Raw genomic sequence first — 14,358 nt, forward strand, 5'->3', positions numbered from 1 at the left:
TTTTTTTGCACAGTAGAGTTTGAGGGCGTGCCAGCATTGTTTCACTCTCCCCCCTTCATCCCAATCTCGCTCATTCATCTAGAACCGATTGGATTCCTCCAACTTGATTTTTTTGTTCTGCAATGGTGTTCCCATCGTTGCCGTAATTAAGCAAGTACAGTGTTGGCTGCTTGATTGAGTTTCTTTTTCGTGGTGTTGCACATGAATTGGTTGTTCTATGCTAATAATGAAATACAACTAAATCATTTTTGCGTTTCCGTAGCAACGCACAAACATTATGCTAGTATTACTGTTAAAGAGTGTTCTGCTCAAGGACGAACTTTAGACCTCAAAGGCCAAGTGCTTTTATTCGATCATTAATAATTTATAACAGAAATTACATCACTAGAACGCTTCAACAGGAAGTACATACGTCGGAGAATTCAAACAGGTGAGGCAGGAAAGAAAGCAGGAACGTCACATTATTTCGCCTCAAATCAAAGTCTTGGGTAAAAGGTTCCACGGAAACTGTGGCACGCGTCTGGGTTTATTCCTCGACGATGCGAGCAGACTGGCATGGCATCTCAACTTCCTCGTTCATTTAGCCTGCAGCGACGAGTAAATTAAACCAGTGCGCATATTTCAGAAATTCGGCAAATGTACATGTCCGGTGGACACCAGGAGATGAAACATTGATGAGTACCTCAGCTTTCTGCTCGTCGTCATACTTGGGGCGGACTTTGAACTCCACGTTGTTGAGGACCTTGTTTATCAGAATGTCCGCGGAGTCGATACCTGCAATGCAAAGGAAGCGGCAGCGCGCAGTTAGCGGGAAACCACATCTCTCAGATCACACACTGCAGCTCGATCGTGTGGCCGGAAGATGATAAGACTAAGAGACCTGCAAGATAAGCTCCGTGGACGTAGCCGTTGTAGTGCTCGCTGGTGTGCTCCCCGGTGAAGTAGACCCGCCCGCCAACCGGCGCCTGCATGCGACGAGCAGAATCAATCAAGGACGACACGTCGTCAGAGCCGGGGCCGGCGCCATGAATTCTGGGACGCTTAAGTTTCACCATCGGCGCACTGTGTATGCGCGCGCGGCGGTGGCCTACGTACGTACCCGGAGCTGGTCGTACTCGTAGCGGTTGACGCCGACGGGCCAGTTGGAGTAGGAGCCCTTGAAGAATCGGTTGGACCACCAGCGCGGCACGTAGATATCGGTGGCGTCGGGCACGTCGCGGTCGGGGAACATGTTCCGCAGCACGCCCACGGCCTCCGCCATCGTCACGTTGTCGGGCTGCTGCTCGATCCGCCGCGACTCCACGTCCGTCACCGTCACCATCAGCACGTTGGCCCCCGGGTACTCCTGCTCGAACGACTGCACAACAAAACGAGTACTTTTTCTTAACATCTTGGGGTAGGTATCGATTTTTCCGTACTTCTGCACACAATGATCTTCCTTGTGTTATCTGCTACGCTACTGGCGAGCTTGTTTGTTCACCTGCCACATCCCGTAGTAGCCTCTCCTGGAGCTGGCGTAGACGAAGAACTGCTTCCCGGGGCCCGTCGGCCAGAACTTCCTGGGGAACTTGAGGAAGATCTTGGTGTACACGCCCATGTCAAATCGGTAGATGGCGAAAATCTTCCATGCCTAGGTTGTTTATATAACGCACACACGAAAACTAATTATACTGTTGCAGAGTGACGTTGGACGTGAACTTAAGAAAATATTAACCGACGACGTACTGGCAGCTGAGGCTTGAACTGTATGAGATCGCTTTGCAGGACCCCTATGCTCGCGGACACGATCACGTAGTCTGCGCTGTACGCTGAGTTGTCCTCCGTAGTCACCACCACGCCTCTCTGGTTGTAGGAGATCTCACGCACCACCTGCAATTTTGTGCATGCATGAGTGCCCCTCCAAAATCACATAAAATGTCCAAATTTGTCCGAAATGATGGATTGTGTCGTTTTTCCTTTTCTTTTCTTTTGAGGATGTGTCGTGTTCTTTCAGTTGTACACTACTACTCATCAGGGCCTGCTACTCATTCTGTCCCATAATATAAGAGCGTTTTTTACACTACCATGTAACACATGGAAATTGGTTTCGGCGCAATTCATCAGATTTCACAATTTTTGTCTAAATTTTGGACCGAATGAAAGTGACGGGAAAATATCACATGGAAACCAACATTCAAAGAAAACTTTGTAGAAAAGTTTCAAAAAAAATCTTTTTTTAAAAAGGAATGTTAAAAGGCTGATGTTTTATTGCCTACGAAATTCCAAGTTGAAATACCTTACGAGATGTGAGCTAAGAAAAAAACAAATTCAGCAATGAATAGTGACGTTATTGTTGCACTATTCAATGTTGATTTTGTAATTTTTGTATAGCTCACATCCCGTGATGTGTTTGAACTTGGAATTTCACATGGCAATAGAACATTACCCTTAACATCCCATGTTTTTTTAGATTTTTTTAGAAACATAAAAACATCTTCTCTGCGTGATTTTCACCGACTTTCACCAATTGTTGGTTTCCATGTGATATTCTCCCTAAAAGTGACATGGGAGAATTCAGATAAAAGAAGCATGGTCAATAAACACTTTGTGTCCTCTGTAATTCAAATAAAAGTTTTCTTTTGCAATCAAATTTTATAATTCTGTATAAATTTTACTATTCGACGGCATATGGCTTAGTCGACCTAGAAATGATTATTTCTTAGTCAGCTGCTTGTTTCCATTAAATCAAAAAATTTCCTATTCCTTGTGAACTTGCCTGAATCATGGATCTGACAGTTCTCATGACTTGGAAATAATATTTTTAACATCATAATTGAGAACTAGTTTTTTTAAACGGTGGCAAAAGATTTGCCCCATATAATTTAGAAATAATTATTTCAACAGACAAGCATAATCATTAGATGTAGATCAAATAAATGATTGCTTCTAATTACCGTAGTGCCTAAACTTTGGTCCGTAGCTAGAACTTTCCTTGCATGTTTATAAGAAAAGATTATAAATACTAATGATATCGAATTTCCTTTCTTTTGCGAAAAGATATCAATTTTCCTTACGACAACTATTAATAGGTTGGGTGGTTAGTGAGAGAGCTGTACCCTATAAACCTAAATAGTTTATCCCCACTAACATCAATTTTCTCAACACGCAACTATGCCAACTCACCATGCAAACATACATGAGTGCCACTCATATTCTATAAATATTTTTACAACTATGTAATAATCAATAAAATATATGTATTTTAGTTTCAATTCTCATATAGTTAATCTAAATACTAATGTTTCATACAACCAAATCTTATTAAAATAATTGCAACTGATTCCCACGGCAATGCAGAGAGTGTCATCTTTAGTTTTCAAGGTGATTATGCTTTCAACAATAAGCGATGTACTTATCAATACCGAGAGATCTGTGGTGACTCCGGTCATCTTTGATGCTCTTCGATTCCAGCGTTGTGTGAATGTTTGTCTGTTGGTTTCTCAAAAAGAAAGTCCTTTTACCCAAAACAGTGTCTGAATTTAGTTTCAGCTTTGCAGGGAGATTTCCTTTCGTTTTGACACATCCTCTCCTAAAGTTTGAAAAGTTTGATTATTACACGGTTTGTATTAATTTGTTACTCCCTCTGTGACCTATAGCGTCTTCTTACATTTGTTTACGGAGGAAGTAGTAGTTAAAGTTTGAAAATTTTGATTATTACACGTTTTTTTGTATAAAACCATGATTACCTTGTTGAGTTTGACTCTAGGATCTACGATGTTTCCGGACTTGTCGGAACGAAGGTACTGCCCGGCGATGTGATATATGAGGGTCTCGAATCCCCGCTGATCGGCGACGAAGTGCGCGTCGTCCCCGAAGTCGGCGAAGGTGGCCGTGGGCTCGGTGCCCTGCAGGCTGGTGACGCGCGGCGGCTCGGCGAACTCGTAGTCGTACCTGAAGTAGTCGAGCACCATGTCCACCGGCGTCGCCGGCCCGTTCGGCTGGCTGCAACGCACACAGAGACAGAGGGATCAAGCAAACCATGCATGACGATTGCCATGAAGCATGCATATGCACTAGCTAGCTACGTACTGGTTGAAGAGGCGCTGCATGGCCAAGATGGACATGTCGTCGCGGCCGCTGGGATCCATCTTGGCGGCGAGCTTGCCGCCCAGCTCCTCCACCTCGTCGCCACGGTCCATTCTCTTCTGCACGAACTCCTCGTCGTAAAGGCCGCCGCTGCAGGTTTGTCAACGCAAAGCATAAAATCATAAAACCATGTTAGACGGTCCGCCGATGAACTGCATGCATGTGTGCTGCTGCTGCAGCTGAAGAATTAGCAGTCCGTTGATCTGTACGCCGTCCTCCATTCCATGATTGTTCTGAATCGTGAGTTAATGGGTTGGTCCGTCTTGTTTGTTACTGTTTCGTCCATCATTCTGCGTGCGTGTCGTTTCCACACGGTTTGCACGCCTCACGTCGTCACTGTCCCGCAGTTATTAGGTGGTGCCCATCACTGAAAGCTTATGTTTTGGCGTTTTTCCCACGTGCGTTTTATTTTATCAGAGCGAGCTCCTGCATGGTCATGCTCACTCCTCCGCGCGTGGGCTCGGGTACGCGTACATGTTTCCGTTCTCACGTGCATGTGTCTATGTGCCTGTGTCTGTATACTTTATGACTCTTTTTATGCATGTCGTTGGTTACCAGACGTCTTTATTATGTTTCTTCATTCATCTTGTGTATGCACGTACGTACGTAGCGTACCTCTCCTTGTAGACGTTGCCGACGACGCCGTCGAAGTCGGAGTAGAAGTTGCGGAGCTTGAGGCTGGCGTTGACCATGGGCCAGATGGGGTTGACCTTGTCCCCGTTGAGGCCCTCCACCCAGTTGGCGCCGATCTCCACGTTGAGGCCGCCGAAGTTGTGCTTGTGCATCCGCCCGCCCACGCGCTCCGTCGCCTCCAGGATCAGCAGGTCCCTCACCCCGGCGTCCCACAGCCGCTTCCCCGCCGAGATCCCTGCACACGCACGCACGCACACAAAATAGTATTTGTTGAGATATAAAACGACGACGACGTACGTTCAATGCACGTACTGTATTAGCTAAGGATATTGCATGCATGCATGGGTGATATATATATATATATATATATATATATATACCGGACATGCCGGCGCCGACTATGATGACCCTGGGGCCTCTGCCGGCGGCGGCGAGGGAGGCATGCTGTGCGGCTAGCAGCACTAGTGCCGATATGGCAGTGACGAACGAGAGCTTCATCTCGATCTGTCTCTCTTCTCCCCTCGTTTAGTTTCGTCCAACGGTGGACACTACTGTATTAGCACTGCTAAAGCTAGCGAGGCTGCTGCCCTGCTCTCCGGCCCAGCCGGGCAGTGCACTTATATATACCCACACGAGATGCGCCTACCATTGTGCCGAAAGAAATATCAGAATTAAAGAAAAATCGGAATTTAAGATGCGGGAACCACACACGTTCCCGAGAGTTAATAATTTGTACCATGGCCACCAAATCCAGTGGTCATGACGCCTGGACGGAGACAGGGCTGGTGTGGTGTCGACCTTATCTTATTTGTTTTCCTCGGCGATGAGCCCTTTTTTCTTGTGAAAATGAGTGATTTGGCTAGATTAGACAGCTGTGTAAATCTCCAACGCACAATTGTTTTTATTTATTCCACAAAGGGCGTGGCTAGGTCGTAGTCGACTGAGACTTAACCAAGTGTCAGTCAAGTGACATATAGTATATAAGAAAAAAGAAAAAACTAAAAAAAAAGATCAAACGAATATAGCGTCGATCGAGACATAACCAAGTCTCGGTCGACTGAGATTTATCAAAACTGTTCCACAAAATTAAGGGAACATGCTAGTCATGTGGCTTTGTTTGAACAATAGAAAAAGTTGATGAATTGTAATTAAGGGATTGTTAGTTCAGACTAAAGTTTGCCTAAAGTTGGCACACCTAGCTTAGACAAGTTTGACCAATTTAAGTGGGTCTCTGGTTTAAGACATACCTCATGCATGGCAATATGCATTTTGCTACACTAACGACCCACATCACTTTAGTGTGGCGAGATTTGTCTTCAATTTTATTGAACTAATCCTATGCAAGTGTGGTGAGATATATGCGGTAAAGTGTGGTGTTGTTAATCCTTGAACTAAACAGCCGCTGAATCAAATATGGTGAGAATAATATGGAAGCACATTGTAAAAATTAAAAATGAGTGATGCATTTAGGATGTATATTAGTAACGTCGATCTATCTACATCATTCATTTGTTGAAGGTGTATTGGCTTGATATATACTCCATAAAACGGAGTATATATCAAGCCAATACACCTTCAACAAATGAATTTTTTTCGAACCGGGCTTTTCCCCTTTCCATTACTTTCATAACGGAAATACATTGTCTCAGGAAACTGAAACTAGAAGGGCTAGGGAAAGAAGAAAAGCGAGCTCGGGGCAATAACAGCCCCCTGATCCTGAATACTGATGATTTTTTACCTAATCCAGGCCATCAGAGAGATTTCAGATTCGATCTTAACTGGCTCAAAAACCCGGAGTTTATAACCTTAGTTGCTAAGGTGTGGTTGAAACCGGTTAATTCTAAAAATCCCATTGATGTACTAAACATTAAGTTGAAGAGATTCAAAAAATTCTTTAAAGGATGGGGTGCAAATCTTTTTGGCAAATCGAGAAAGAGGAGAAGGGACCTCAGGGAGGAGTTAGAGCATCTAGAAAACCTGGAAGAAACAGATGTGTTGTCTCCTGAGCTATATGAGAGGAAAGTTGAGATATCGGCAGAATTATATAATCTGTTGGTGGAGGAGGAGGTGGCTTGGATGCAAAAATCACACGAGAATTGGCTCTTGAAAGGGAATAGGAACACTGAATACTTCCATAGAATTGTGAATGGGAGGAGGCGGAGAAATACTATTTTTTCTCTTAGTTGTGGGGATGTGATTATTGAAGGAAATAATAATCTCTTGGAACATGCCACTAATTTCTATAAGGACCTTTTTGGGCCAGCAGTGGGAAACTTATGTAAAATGAAGGATGATATGTGGGAATCACGAGAAAAATTGTCACAACTTTATCCTTACTAGACCCTTTTCTGAAATAGAAGTCAAGAATGCGCTATTCTCTATGAAACCAAATAAAGCTCCTGGGCCAGATAATATTCCTATTGAGTTTTTCCAACATTGTTGGGAGATAGTGAAAAATGAAGTGATGATGCTATTTGACTGGTTCCATGATAACAAACTGGATGTGCAGCGTCTCAATTATGGGATCATAACCCTACTACCTAAGGTTGTGGGGGCAAACAAGATTCAGCAATTCAGGCCTATATGCTTGCTTAGATGTATATACAAGCTGATCACCAAAGTACTTACTATTAGGCTGGAGCCTTTTGTGGATATTCTTTTCAGTAGACATCAAAATGCTTTCATTAAGAAGCGTGACATCATGGATGGGATCATGTCCCTGCATGAAATCTTGCACCACACTTACAATAGGAAGAAAACTGGTATTGTGTTGAAACTGGACTTCGAAAAGGCTTACGATAAAGTCAACTGGGACTTCCTTTTGGATTGTCACAGAATGAGAGAATTCCATCCGAAATGGGTCGAGTGGGTCAGTAAAATTTTAGTGGGGGGCACAGTTAGTGTGAAGTTGAATGATGAGGTGGGCCCATATTTTCAAAGCTCGAAAGGGGTGCGCCAAGGGGACCCTTTCTCACCATTTCTTTTCAATTTAGCTGCTGATTGTTTGACAAAAATGATTCTTAAAGCCCAACAAAACGGCTTGTTCAAGGGTCTGGCCTCGGACTTGATTCCAAATGGAGTAGCTATTCTCCAGTACGCGGATGACACAATTTTGTGCTTCGAGGATAATATCAGGAATGCTCTGAACATTAAGTTGCTTTTATACCTCTTTGAGGTCATGTCAGGTCTAAAAATTAACTTCCTGAAGAGCGAGATCTTCTCTGTCCGTGCGGACGATGAGACTATGCATAAATATGCTGAGATGTTTAACTGCCAGATAGGTAACTTTCCTATGAAATACCTAGGCATGCCGGTCAGTTATGCTGGTTTGAAATGTGGGGGTTGGAGTTTTGTGGAGGACAAATTCACCATGCATGGTGAAAATTGGATTAGTGAAGTACTGTCTATGGGAGGGAGGCTTATTAAAGTTAATGCGGTACTATCCCATATACCAACGTTTTACATGTCCATGTTCCTTTTGAACAAGACTACTCTAGAAAGGTGGGACAAGCCGAGAAGGAAATTCTTCTGGCATAGGAGAGGGAAGTGAAGGAAATATGCCCTAGAGGCAATAATAAAGTTATTATTTATTTCTTTATATCATGATAAATGTTTATCATTCATGCTAGAATTGTATTAACCGGAAACATAATACATGTGTGAATATATAGACAAACAGAGTGTCACTAGTATGCCTCTACTTGACTAGCTTGTTAATCAAAGATGGTTATGTTTCCTAACCATGGACAAAGAGTTGTTATTTGATTAACGGGATCACATCATTAGTTGAATGATCTGATTGACATGACCCATTCCGTTAGCTTAGCACCCGATCGTTTAGTATGTTGCTATTGCTTTCTTCATGACTTTGCTATTGCTTTCTTCATGACTTATACATGTTCCTATGACTATGAGATTATGCAACTCCCGTTTACCGGAGGAACACTTTGTGTGCTACCAAACGTCGCAACGTAACTGGGTGATTATAAAGGTGCTCTACAGGTGTCTCCAAAGGTACTTGTTGGGTTGGCGTATTTCGAGATTAGGATTTGTCACTCCGAATGTCGGAGAGGTATCTCTGGGCCCTCTCGGTAATGCACATCACATAAGCCTTGCAAGCAATGCAACTAATGAGTTAGTTGTGAGATGATGTATTACGGAACGAGTAAAGAGACTTGCCGGTAACGAGATTGAACTAGGTATTGGATACCGACGATCGAATCTCGGGCAAGTAACATACCGATGACAAAGGGAACAACGTATGATGTTATGCGGTCTGACCGATAAAGATCTTCATAGAATATGTAGGAACCAATATGGGCATCCAGGTCCCGCTATTGGTTATTGACCGGAGACGTGTCTCGGTCATGTCTACATTGTTCTTGAACCGTAGGGTCCGAACGCTTAAGGTTTCGATGACAGTTTTATTATGAGTTTATGAGTTTTGATGTACCGAAGGAGTTCGGAGTCCCGGATGAGATCGGGGACATGACGAAGAGTCTCGAAATGGTCGAGACGTAAAGATCGATATATTGGATGACTATATTCGGAGTTCGGAAAGGTTCCGAGTGATTCGGGTATTTATCGGAGTACCGGAGAGTTACGGGAATTCGCCGGGGAGAAGTATTGGGCCTTATTGGGCCATACGGGAAAGAGAGAGGGGCTGCCTAGGGCAGGACGCCCCCCATGGCCTAGTCCCAATTGGACTAGGGGGAGGGGCCGCACCCCCTCCTTCCTTCCCTTCTCTCTTCCCCTTCCTTGTCTCCTACTCCTACTACTTGGAAGGTCTCCTAGTTGGACTAGGAAAGGGGGAATCCTACTCCCGGTGGGAGTAGGACTCCCCTAGGGCGCGCCATAGAGAGGGCCGGCCCTCTCCTCCTCCACTCCTTTATATACGGGGGCAGGGGCACCCCATAGACACACAAGTTGATCTTCGTGATCGTTCCTTAGCCGTGTGCGGTGCCCCCTCCACGATATTACACCTCGGTCATATTGTAGAGGTGCTTAGGCGAAGCCCTGCGACAGTTGAACATCAAGATCGTCACCACGCCACCGTGCTGACGGAACTCCTCCCCGAAGCTCTGCTGGATCGGAGCCCGGGGTGTGTCATCGAGCTGTACGTGTGTCAAGAACTCGGAGGTGCCGGAGTAACGGTGCTTGGATCAGTTGGACCAGGAAGACGTACGACTACTTCCTCTATGTTGCGTCAATGCTTCCGCTTCGGTCTACGAGGGTATGTAGACGACACTCTCCCCTCTCGTTGCTATGCATCACCATGATCTTGCGTGTGCGTAGGAATTTTTTTGAAATTACTACGTTCCCCAACAGTGGCATCCGAGCCTAGGTTTTATGGTTTGATGTTATATGCACGAGTAGAACACAAGTGAGTTGTGGGCGATATAAGTCATACTGCTTACCAGCATGTCATACTTTGGTTCGGCGGTATTGTTGGATGAAGTGGCCCGGACCGACATTACGCGTACGCTTACGCGAGACTGGTTTTACCGCCGTGCTTTGCACACAGGTGACTAGCGGGTGTCAGTTTCTCCAACTTTAGTTGAACCGAGTGTGGCTACGCCCGGTCCTTGTGAAGGTTAAAACAATACCAACTTGACAAACTATCGTTGTGGTTTTGATGCGTAGGTGAGATTGGTTCTTGCTTAAGCCCGTAGCAGCCACGTAAAACTTGCAACAACAAAGTAGAGGACGTCTAACTTGTTTTTGCAGGGCATGTTGTGATGTGATATGGTCAAGACGTGATAAGATATAAGTTGTTGTATGAGATGATCATGTTTTGTTGAAGTTATCGGCAACTGGCAGAAGCCCTATGGATGTCTCTTTGTTGCATAAGATGCAAGTGTCAAATAATTGCTTTACTTTATCGCTATACGATAGCAATAGTTGCAAGAGCAATAGTTGGTGAGACAACCATGTGATGACACATTGATATAGATCAAGATGATGAAGATCATGGTGTCGTGCCGGTGACGATAGAGATCATGACAGTACTTTGGAGATGGAGATCAAAGGCGCAAGATGATCATGGCCATATCATGTCACATATTTTGATTGCATATGATGTTTATCTATTATACATCTTATTCTTGCTTTGATTGACGGTAGCATTTTGAGATGATCTCTCACTAATTATCAAGAAGTGTTCTCCCTGAGTATGCACCGTTGCCAAAGTTCGTCGTGCCTAGACACCACATGATGATCGGGTGTGATAAGCTCTACGTCCATCTACAACGGGTGCAAGCCAGTTTTGCACACGCGGAATACTCAGGTTAAACTTGACGAGCCTAGCATATGCAGATATGGCCTCGGAGCACGGAGACCGAAAGGTCGAGCGTGAATCATATAGTAGATATGATCAACATAGTGATGTTCACCATTGAAAACTACTCCATCTCACGTGATGATCGGTTATGGTTTAGTTGATTTGGATCATGTGATCACTTAGATGACTAGAGAGATGTCTGTCTAAGTGGGAGTTCTTAAGTAATATGATTAATTGAAATTAAATTTATCATGAACTTAGTCCTGGTAGTATTTTGCAAATTATGTTGTAAGATCAATAGCTTGCGTTGTTGCTTTCATATGTTTATTTTGATATGTTCCTAGAGAAAATTGTGTTGAAAAATGTTAGTAGCAATGATGCGGATTGGATCTGTGATCTGAGGTTTATCCTCATTGCTGCACAGAAGAATTATGTCCTTAATGCACCGCTAGGTGACAGACCTATTGCAGGAGCAGATGCAGACATTATGAACGTTTGGCTAGCTCAATATGATGACTACTTGATAGTTTTGTGCACCATGCTTTATGGCTTAGAATCGGGACTTCAAAGATGTTTTGAACATCACGGACCATATGAGATGTTCCAGGAATTGAAGTTAATATTTCAAGCAAATACCCGAATTGAGAGATATGAAGTCTCCAACAAGTTCTATAGCTAAAAGATGGAGGAGAATCGCTCAACTAGTGAGCATGTGCTCAGATTGTCTGGGTACTACAATCGCTTGAATCAAGTGGGAGTTAATCTTTCAGATAAGATAGTGATTGACAGAATTCTCTAATCACCAGTAGAACTTTGTGATGAACTATAGTATGCAAGGGATGATGAAAATGATTCCCGAGTTTTTCATGATGATGAAATCGATGAAGGTAGAAATCAAGAAAGAACATCAAGTGTTGATGGTTAACACGACCACTAGTTTCAAGAAAAGGGCAAAGGGATAGAAGGGAACTTCGAAAAGAACAGCAAGCAAGTTGCTGCTCAAGTGAAGAAGCCCAAGTCTGGACCTAAGCCTGAGACTAAGTGCTTCTACTGCAAAGGGAATGGTCACTGGAAGCGGAAATGCCCTAAATATTTGGTGGATAAGAAGGATGGCAAAGTGAACAAGGGTATATTTGATATACAGGTTATTGATGTGTGCTTTACTAGTGTTTATAGTAGCCCCTGAGTATTTGATACTTGTTCGGTTGCTAAGATTAGTAACTCGAAACAGGAGTTACAGAATAAACAAAGACTAGTTGAAGGGGAAGTGACGATGAGTGTTGGAAGTAGTTCCAAGGTTGATATGATCATCATCGCACACTCCCTATACTTTCGGGATTAGTGTTAAACCTAAATAAATGTTATTTGGCGTTTGCATTGAGCATGAATATGATTTGATCATGTTTATTGCAATACAGTTATTCATTTAAAATCGGAGAATAATTGTTGTTCTATTTAAATGAATAAAACCTTCAATGGTCATACACCCAACGAAAATAGTTTGTTGGCTCTCGATCGTAGTGATGCACATATTCATAATATTGATGCCAAAAGATGCAAAGTTAATAATGATAGTGCAACTTATTTGTGGCACTGCCGTTTTGGTCATATCAGTGTAAAGCGCATGAAGAAACTCCATAAAGATGGATTTTCGGAATCACTTGGTTATGAATCATTTGATGCTTGCGAACCGTGCCTTTTGGGCAAGATGACTAAAACTCCATTCTTCGGAACAATGGAACGAGCTACTGACTTATTGGAAATAATGCATACTGATGTATGCAGTCCAATGAGTATGAGGGATCGTGGCAAGTATTGTTATTTTCTGACCTTCACAAGATGATTTGAGCAGATATGGGTATATCTAATTGATGAAACATAAGTCTAAAATAGTTGAAAGGTTCAAAGAATTTTAGAGTGAAGTGGAAAAATCATCGTAACAAGAAAATAAAGTTTCTGCGATCTGATCGCGGAGACGAATATTTGAGTTACGAGTTTGGTCTTCAATTAAAACAATGTGGAATAGTTTCACAAATTCATGCCACCTGGAACACCACATCATAATGGTGTGTCCGAACATCGTAATCGCACTTTATTGGATATAGTGCGATCTATGATGTCTCTTACTGATTTACCACTATTGTTTTTGGGTTATGCATTAACGACAGCTGCATTCACGTTAAAAGGCCACCATCTAAATCCGTTGAGACGACACCATGTGAACTGTGGTTTAGCAAGAAACCCAAGTTGTCGTTTCTTAAAGTTTGGGGCTGCGATGCTTATATGAAAAAGTTTCATCCTGATAAGCTCAAACCCAAATCGGAGAAGTGCGTCTTCATAGAATACCCAAAGGAAATTGTTGGGTACACCTTCTATCACAGATCCGAAGGCAAAACATTCGTTGCTAATAAATGGATCCTTTCTAGAGAAGGAGTTTCTCTCGAAAGAAGTGAGTGGGAGGAAAGTAGAACTTGATGAGGTAACTGTACCTGTTCCCTTATTGGAAAGTAGTTCATCACAGAAATCTGTTCTTGTGACTACTATACCAATTAGTGAGGAAGTTAATGATGATGATCATGAAACTTCAGATCAAGTTGTTACTGAACTTGGTAGATCAACCAGAGTAAGGTCCGCACCAGAGTGGTACGGTAATCCTATTCTGGAAGTCATGTTACTAGACCATGATGAACCTACGAACTATGAGGAAGCGATGATGAGCCTAGATTCCGCGAAATGGCTTGAGGCCATAAAATCTGAGATATGATCCATGTATGGGAACAAAGTATGGACTTTGATTAACTTGCTCGATGATCAGCAAGCCATGTTAATTAAATGGATTTTAAGAGGAAGACAAACACTGATAGTATTGTTACTATCTACAAAGCTAGAATTGTCACAAAAGGTTTTCGACAAGTTCAAAGTGTTGACTACGATGAGAGTTTCTCACTCATATCTATGCTTAAGTCTGTCCGAATCATGTTAGCAATTGCCGCATTTTATGAAATCTGGCAAATGGATAAGCAAAACTGCATTCCTTAATGGAGTTATTAAAGAAGAGTTGTATGTGATGCAACCAAGAGGTTTTGTCGATCCTAAAGGTGTTAACAAAATGTGCAAGCTCCAGCGATCCATCTATGGACTGGTGCAAGCATCTCGGAGTTGGAATATACGCTTTGATAAGTTGATCAAAGCATATAGTTTATACAGACTTGCAGTGAAGCATGTATTTACTAGAAAGTGAGTGGGAGCACTACAGCATTTCTGATAAGTATATGTGAATGACATATTGTAGATCGGAAATAATGTAGAATTATTCTGCA

The 14,358-nt window shown here is 42.9% G+C and overlaps 1 protein-coding gene across 1 annotated transcript; it reads right to left on the bottom strand.

Annotated features, from left to right (window-relative positions):
* Positions 1–317: 317 nt before the first annotated feature.
* Positions 318–5,358, bottom strand: LOC119337872 (polyamine oxidase 7-like). Its single transcript, XM_037610100.1, has 10 exons — positions 5,139–5,358; positions 4,741–4,993; positions 4,069–4,215; positions 3,726–3,981; positions 1,726–1,869; positions 1,481–1,630; positions 1,100–1,357; positions 881–965; positions 683–774; positions 318–585 (listed from the first exon to the last, which is right to left on the bottom strand). The coding sequence occupies exons 1-10, from the start codon at positions 5,254–5,256 to the stop codon at positions 577–579; spliced, it is 1,512 nt and encodes a 503-aa protein (XP_037465997.1). The 5' UTR covers positions 5,257–5,358; the 3' UTR covers positions 318–576.
* Between the last annotated feature and the right edge of the window lie 9,000 nt (positions 5,359–14,358).

Source organism: Triticum dicoccoides, chromosome 7B, assembly GCF_002162155.2.
Source record: "Triticum dicoccoides isolate Atlit2015 ecotype Zavitan chromosome 7B, WEW_v2.0, whole genome shotgun sequence".
Taxonomy (NCBI): Eukaryota; Viridiplantae; Streptophyta; class Magnoliopsida; order Poales; family Poaceae; genus Triticum; species Triticum dicoccoides.